At 38.4% G+C, this 8,369-nt stretch overlaps 1 protein-coding gene across 1 annotated transcript in view; it reads right to left on the bottom strand.

Moving 5' to 3' along the window:
• Positions 1 to 8,369, bottom strand: part of LOC104277176 (tyrosine 3-monooxygenase-like) — a 29,194-nt gene that overhangs the window by 16,395 nt on the left and 4,430 nt on the right. Inside the window, exons 4-6 of the mRNA XM_009873740.1 lie at positions 6,006 to 6,073; positions 5,520 to 5,570; positions 2,015 to 2,160 (exon numbers count right to left, since the gene is read on the bottom strand). Coding sequence (XP_009872042.1) covers positions 2,015 to 2,160; positions 5,520 to 5,570; positions 6,006 to 6,073 — 265 coding nt within the window. The remainder of the gene's footprint in view (positions 1 to 2,014; positions 2,161 to 5,519; positions 5,571 to 6,005; positions 6,074 to 8,369) is intronic.

The raw sequence follows: 8,369 nt of genomic DNA, 5'->3' as shown, positions 1-8,369 counted from the left end.
CACCTCCCTAGGCAGTCTATTCCAGTTTCTGACCGCTCTTTCTGTGAAGAATTTCTTCCTAATGTCCAGCCTAAACTTGCCATGTTGCAACTTGAAACCATTCCCCCTGGTTCTGTCCCTAATTACCTGTGAGAAGAGACCAGCACCAACCTCTCTACAAGGTCTTTTCAAGTAATTGTAGAGCATGATGCAATCCCCCCTCAGCCTCCTCTTCGTCAAACTGAAATAACTGAAGGTAAGTAAGATATTGGTTCAAAGCCCCATATAATGGGGCTTACTCACTCTCTGTTGTGTCTAGCTGTAAACACAGTTCTTTTGAACAAACTTTGTTCCACCTATGCATGATCTTTTACAAAGCCTGTAGGCTAAAGTGATCCAGGTTTTATCTACAGTTTAAGGAGAGTAGGACCAGTGCTCCCAAGAGCCATTCTTTCCATTTTCCTTAGACACCCATTCCACGATGGAATAAAATACCTCTGAAATGCCTAATTCTCACTCCCAGTCAGAATAGTTCAGACAGTTAGCTTAGACTAGACACTCTGTGTTTACAGTAGAGGAGTTGAAACTCACTGTGAACATCTTCCCAACCATTATTAGCAGAATTTTCAGAATTACTATTTTTACTGTTTGGTTTGAGTTTTGTTTGCTTGTTTTGCTTTTCTTTCCTTAGGAAAATTTGTGTGGCATAGAGAATACTTAGAACCAGAGCCTACAAAAGAAGTGAGTAGGCTCAGACTCCAAGCAATCAAATCCTGTCAACCAGCATGACCAATATAAATAGTATTATGACAGGATATTCTTACATTATCCTAAATTCTTCCACTTTGAAATTGCCTGATTCACTTAAAGAACATGAATATCTGTAGTAATCAAATCTGTGCCACAAGAAATACTTCATGAGAAAAAAATTTATTGATATAGGAGGGAAGTAAGATGGATAGCCGAATAGAAGGGAAAATACATGAGAAAATTCATAACGCATACACAGAAAAATTCCTACAGTTGTCTGACAGTGTTTGTGAGAAATTCTTTTCATAAGCCAACTCTCCATTCCCCTACACTAAAGGTGCAATAAAAACATTTTTATCAAACAGCTTAATCTTCACTAAAAATGGCAAGTCTTAGAAAACATTTCAGTGACAGAAAGCTTATGGAAGCTTACTAGCATCACCTACTGATACATGGAACAGGCCACCTGATATCCTGAAAATTGTATTTAAGTTGAATTTATTTAAAGTTAAGCCATATATTTTAATAATTTATTTCATCATAGTGATCAGCTGTCCTCCTCTCTCTGGCATACTTCCTTGTCACTGAGTAGGAGCAAGGAGATTTTAAAGTCATTTCTTTAGTCATTCTTGTTAATCATAGGCAATCAGCTGGCTGACACAAAACACATGGCCTTGAGAATCCATGCAGACTATGGCCTCATAAAAATACAGTCTGCCTTCATCTTCTGCATTTTGGTAGTTGGCTCTCAGTGACCAGCAGGGAGGTCAGCCTAGCAGTCTTATGTGTTCTTTCCTCTAAGGCCACATCTTCACTGAATGAAGCAATACTGTTTCAAAGCAGCTGCTGCCTGACCTCATGGAATTTATCTCCTCTAGCACATGTTGCCATCTTTTCTCATGGATCAACAAAAAGTGGGCTTGAAAGGTAAACACCTGTACTTGTGTTTGGGTCTTACTAATAGTACAGCCATAGAAGCATAAAATATAGCCAAACCAGTAGAAAACCTGTGTGTGAAAGTCACATTGAGCAGTGTGAGCTGTAGTTGTACTGCTGACAGGACTGGGTTAGTGCTACATCACCTCACAGAGCAAACACAAACTTACAGATTGGTCCCCAGATAGGTCTGATATTACTGTCCTGTGCTATAGCTACTATTTTATGATGGAACTCTACAGCCAATCAGCTCAGCTCACCAACTTGAGTCCTGTGAGATGGTCTGCATATGTGGTGTCCAAATGTATCTGGGAAACTCTAGAATAAACCATGGTCTGTAATGACTGACCTTTTAAAAATTTGGAGACATCTTGAAGTTGAGGTATGTTATCTTCCTGGTAGCCACAGTATTTCTCCAGCTGCTGGAAAGCATCCAGGTACTGGGTACAGGCATGAGTAGGGTAAAGGATCCTCAGGTTCCTGTAGACTTCTCTCCTGAAAAGTAAAAGCCATATAGCATGACCTGTGTCAATAAAGCAATACTTACCTGCCCTATCCACAGACAGGCATAAACACCCAACATGGACAGCAGTCTGAAAAGCAGAAATCAGGCCATCTGGTGCTTGGAAACTAATGCCTGGATGGATGTAGCAAAGCATAAGGGTTTTTTGTTTAATTTTTCCTTCAGAAGATGTCTTCTGTTCAGCAAATCTGTTTTATCCATTCCTACACTCTCCTTTAATGTAGCAGGACTCTAGTCCTGGTTCTGAAGTGTTTCTTGCTTAGGTATAAGGGTGTTGGAAGTACCAGGGAAATCCCAGGGAGAAGGCTGAGCCTGTGGCCCTCTATATGTTGCACAATTTAGGTATGGACAGAATCAGATATTCCCTCTCTGTGTTGGGGTACAACTTCAAATGTCAGTCCCTCCATCTCCTTGCTGAGGCCTAGCCTATATTTGACTGGTACAAACCTGGAAAAAAGCACATTTTCCGATACTGAAGAGTAACATCTGCACAGAAGAAGAGGCTTATACTTTTGCAGTTCAAAATACCTGGCATGAGCTATGTATTTGAAAGACATGCCAACTTCTTGAAGCATTCAGTCCATTATACAAAAAGAGACCAGCTGCAGAAAAATATATATAACCGGATTTGGGCACAGGCTTTAAGCTTCTCCTAGACTTGATGGTGCTTGGATCTAGAGCTGTGGTTTGGAATATATTTAGCTGTTGCAAAGTAAACAAGTAGTAATAAGATGGCAAAGAACCTTATAGAAATGGTTATTTTTATTCAGACATGGCCCTAGGGTGTTAACAATTTTATAAACATTGTTTTATAAAAATTGAGATCATTCTTGGAAATGCTGGCTACAGAAAATGACCTTTTGTTGGTTTTGTATTGTATTTTTTTTTGTGATGCTATTGTTGCTATGGAGGTGATAGTCAGTCTCTGGTAATAGCCCTCTTCATTTGTACAAATGTCTTACACAGTGTGTGAGTAATGATCCAGAATGCAGTGGGCGAGGAAAACCTTAGGAGGAAGAAAAATAAAAGGAACAGAGGAAAACAGTGGCTGCTGTCACTCTTGCAAAAGCTGCGGGAGACTGGGCCATTTCCACGGAAGAGTTAGGAAAAAATGAAGACTAAAGTTCAAGTATTGCCCTGGCTTATTTCCCCACAGAATACTACTGACTTCAGTGGGATTATACAGAATCTGAACCAGTGCGCAGTTCATTCCCAGGCTGGAGTCTTGAGAGAGCAGACCTGTTTATGCTTCTGCACGTATGGTCTCTTTTACGCAAGTATCATTCTGCTGCATGTGTACACATTGTCTACCACAGAAATTTAGTCAGACTCGGAGACCAGCCATGAATTATTCTAAACTAAATGTCCCTCCTCTCTAAATACCTCTAAAGCAAATCATTTAAGTTCACTCCAAGACAACAGAGTAGTGGATGTTTCCGGGAACCAATTAGCTTGCCCTGCTGTAGTGTCGTAAATAGAGGTAATGTCTCACTCTATGAGGGTTCTATGACTTGAAGGACCATTAAGCTACTACTTGGTGGTTCTTCAGAGATGGAAGGAGAAACTGCTGAAAGCACAGTTTATTAAATACTCTAGAAAGGAGCTTCATAACAAAGGGTGGAGCCAGGCACTTGAAAGGCAATGATTTAAAGGCACTTAGTTAAAGGCACTGACTTTATTTTACATAAATGTCCTTATTCTTGTAGAAAAAAGTGGCACTACCTGGATTTATTATGAAGATATGACAGGTGTATCCACATAATTTTGTCCTAGATTCTCCCTTTTTATTATATAGTTTTTAACAAGAAGACATCTTTTACTACTACTTGGTTTCAGAGCCTTCCAGGAAGCCTGCTTGAAAACAGAAATTCGTATCATCTGTACCCTCTGTTTTCTGAAAGTCATATTTCTTCCCTTGATTAGTTTTCATTTTTTATAACCATGTTGCTACAAACTTAAGGCATCCAACAACTCTTCAGAGTGAACACCAAGGGAATTTACTCTGTGCTACAAATTTCCCGTTCAATTGCACAGTGCTCAATTAAGTTGTGCCGTAGTGCGTCTGACCTCAGGGCACAGCCCCAGGGAGCTGTGATAACCTTTGGGAGGTCTAATTTTAGAAAAAACTTTACATAGCAAGACAACCTGTGTTGCTGGGACTGACTGTTTGGGGAAATGGGCAGATACTCCTTTAAAGGCCTATTCTGTTACCACAGTGGGACTAATTCTAGGTGGAGAAGGGCTGGAATGACGGAGGTTGGCAACAAAAGAGAAAAACAGGAAAGAACACAAAATTAAATTTTTTTAATATGACATTCCCACACACCATCCCATGCCAAAATTATTGGCTAGTGGTAGCAATCATGAGCATGACACCAACCATCAATCTTTGACTATTGAAAGATGCTATAAAAACCTATTTGAGCTTCATAAAAATCTGACCGCCTGGATGACTTGGATGCAAGTTTTCTACGTGATTGAGGACAACACCCCTCAAACTTTCTATGACACAGTAGATTTTATTTAAAGTAAAATCATCCCTGAAAAAGTTGGGATGGCCTGTGGTTGAGGTTCTGGCATGAGACACCTAGAGCATGAATTTAATTGCTGACGTTAACATAAACTTTGTGTATAATTCTGGGCAAATCCCTCAAGCTTAAGCTTTTTCAGTTCCACGATTATAAAATGTGGTTGGCATTCTTCCTTTTTGACACCTTTAGACTGTCTTTCCTTTTAAACAGTAAACTTTTATGAACAAAGACTTTCTCTTATTATGTGCTCATGTGGTACCTTGCACAATCCTGGGACTCTGCTTTTAATTGGGACATTTGGACATATTTCTGTTCATATTATCATACAAATGTGCAATTAGTGCTCTGTACTGAGATTTGTTAAAGTTAGTGGAAGAAAGTGGAAACAGAAGTATGTGAAATAAGAACTCTGCTTTCTTTCAAATCTACCACATACTTCACATAAAGTCTGCAAAGAATCTGAATTGAATTAATTTTGTTTGCTTGTTTGTTTGGATTGTTTGTTGGTAGTTGTTTGGGATTTTTGTGGGGAGGAAAAATCTTAAGAAACAAAACCACAGTGAAGAAATATTGCACTCACATAAAAGTAACTTACCATCATTTCATATAACATCAAAGTAATTTTTATATATACATTAGTCCTTTATATATATACATTACAGTAAATAATGTATACTGGAAGGACACTCCAGTATTTGAGATGGGTAAATATGGTACTGAAATGTTATTACTGTCTCACATTACTGTCTGTCCTAGGACTGCAGTAGAATGGTCTAGGGATTGGAGTATAAGTAACTCACCAAGTTGCAGTCTCCTGAGCCGTGTACTCGATGCGAGGCAAAGGGTCTCCTCTGTAATGAAGAGAGGAAATAATGCGTGTGTCTAAAGCAGGTTTCAAGTTCAAGTTTTTTGTCAAAAAATATGTTCCAAACCATTGCTCTTTACAGTTTCTTGAAAAAGATTAGCCTCATCTCAGGAACTAGTTTCAAAAGGCACTGAAAAATTAAAATGAAAGTCATATTGAGAAATCACCTTTGCTAAGACAAAATTCAGCACTGAACTAGACAAGAATGCAATCCTAAAATTTTTATTTAAAGGTATATTAGCTGTTTTGTGGGGAAAGTTTTAATATGGAGTGAAATTTTCAGTGACTGAATTCTGTTTTCTAAAAGGTAGCCCCATTGATACATTGACAAAAGATTAAGTCTCTGATATTTCTTGTACATGAAGATGTCTGAAAGCACATATGGACCTCTGAAGTCTCTCTTCAGCAGCCTCATACTTACATTCTGTAATTAAAAGCAAGGTCAGCAAAGAATGCCCTCCGCTTCTTGTACTCCAGGTCGGCATATCCCTGAGTTAGTAAATAATTCGAAAAAAGCTTTACATTAAGAGAGATATGTCAGCATAAATAAATTTGCTAACAGAATCATTCTAAAACCATAGGCCTAAGACAAATCGTTTTCTTTGAGGCAATGAATCCTGAGCTTTGTGAACAGAGTAGAGCAGTCTGCAATCAGTTGCATCCATGACATTTAGATGAAAATTTGAGGCCTGTGACCAGAAAGTAAAAAAACGTGGCTTGATGGGAAAGCTTTGGGGTCTTTCATAAACACTACATCACAGACTATCACACATACAGTCAAATTTAAACACAAGTCCTATTAAAAATTAAACTGAAATAGGGATGTTTCTCCTGCTGAGGAAGAACTGAATCTCTGAATCATTTCTGTCCTGCACTGTACCTGAAGATTTCAACATAAGCCTGTGATGGACATGATGCTATCAAGCCTAGTACCACCTAACCAGAAAAAGTATACTACGCCTGCACGATACACTGTGTCTTGGGTGAAAAAGGTGTCCTCACTGCCTAGAAGCCATTAGAGCTACCACTGAATCTCTAGAAAATACAAACTTTCAGCTCAGTTGCCCCCTGCCTATTTATCACCATGCTATGATAAAGAGAGATTCAGTGGCATCTGTATAAAGGGGAATTTTACTTATTAAATACCAGAGCTCTCTTTTTGCCCCTTCAGTGTTTACTAGAAGTTGAGCTTCAAACAGGCTTCTTCAGCTATTAATTATGAATAGAGTTGTGGAATCAAGTTTCTTTGAATTTTACATCATTCATAATAGGAATAAAAACGGAAAGCTGGCACTGTGATACTAATATAACTCATAAAGCACTGTTGATCAGCATCACTGTACAAATATTTATTATCCTAAAATACTCAGAATTTGCTGGAACCACTTTGCATACTACAAGCCAAATTTGTCCCTTAGGTTTATTCACATAATTTTCAGTGTAGCAATAATACCAGTAATACTGCAGTTAATGAGTATTGTGTGCGTGAATCTGAGGAAAGAACTAGATCCCAAGAGCATGTTTATTTTTGTCATGTGTTATGGTATGTTCACTCAGATATCACCCTTGCTTGTCAGTAGCTCTAACAAGTCCATGCAAAACACATGGAAAAGCCATTAGATCAGACTAGAAATGATGCAGTGACCTCTCAGCTTTGTCCATTCTGCTCACACGGCTTCATACCTACCCTCTGAGCAGCAGAAACCTCCCTGGGGAACCACTACAGCCAGTGTGAGGGTGCCTCAGAGAACAGTGTCACCAGGTCACTGGTTTGCTTTCCTGGCCGCTAAAGAGGAACAAAGTGAGGCTGTAGAGGCGGATGGCCCAAACTTTCTATTTGGTAGTAAATGTGTATGCAAATTCTCTGTTGAGCCACCTGTACATAAAGGTCTTGGTACTTTGCTCCAACCCAACCATTTTTGAGCCACGTTTAGCATCAAAGTAAACAAGTCTGCATTGAGCTCCTGCCTGCCACAGAAAAATGATTTTTTTAGTGCCTGAGCTAACTTGAAAAAAGTTCGTTTAGGTATTTTTACGTTGCACTGCATTCTGCAATGTAGATTTATCCCCATTCAATACTTTGGTAACTCTGCACCATTTGGTGCTTTCTCTTATCCACTTCAGTGCTCACACCTCCGATTTGGTAAAGCAGGAGAACTTAGTCCAATTCAAAGGATTGCCAGTGTGAATTCATTTATCTAATAAAAAACATAAGAAAACTCAGAAAAATGACAAATACTTGGATTGTTTCTGTCAGAAAGATGTGAAGAAAAATGAAAGATATCCTGGTTAAGGAGGATATGAAACTCTTCTACAGCATTATAATAAGTGATTCACAAAAATAGAAGATTGACTTGGAAAGATTTTTTTTGTACTGCACAGAACTGTACAAACCTAACAACATTGTGTAGGTTAATAAAAGGGTCTAAATAGAATTCAGACATTTAAAAAAGGAAATGACAAAATCTTGCAGATTCTGCTGACATCCATCTAAATATTCCTTAGATTTTTCAGCTAGTACAAATATATCAGGAGTGAAATAATAAACAAGAAAAATTTATAAATTAAATAATCAATCTTAAACTCATGCTAAAGAATATGTTGAACGGGAGTTACTTCAGCATGTCTCTGATGTTAATCAGAGATTTACCTTGGCAAATCAGGGCCCTTAAGCTTTTCTTGATATTAAGTTATTCTGCAGTCCATAATTACACTAAAGTTCAGACATTGTGTGGGCCTTTATTTTTCCTGTCCTTTCATGAGTATTTTACTTCTGAAATTTTCC

Source organism: Apaloderma vittatum, unplaced genomic scaffold (assembly GCF_000703405.1).
Source record: "Apaloderma vittatum isolate BGI_N311 unplaced genomic scaffold, ASM70340v1 scaffold1447, whole genome shotgun sequence".
Classification (NCBI taxonomy): Eukaryota; Metazoa; Chordata; class Aves; order Trogoniformes; family Trogonidae; genus Apaloderma; species Apaloderma vittatum.
Note: the sequence above shows the minus strand (reverse complement) of the source record. Positions and strands in the feature narration are given on the sequence as shown.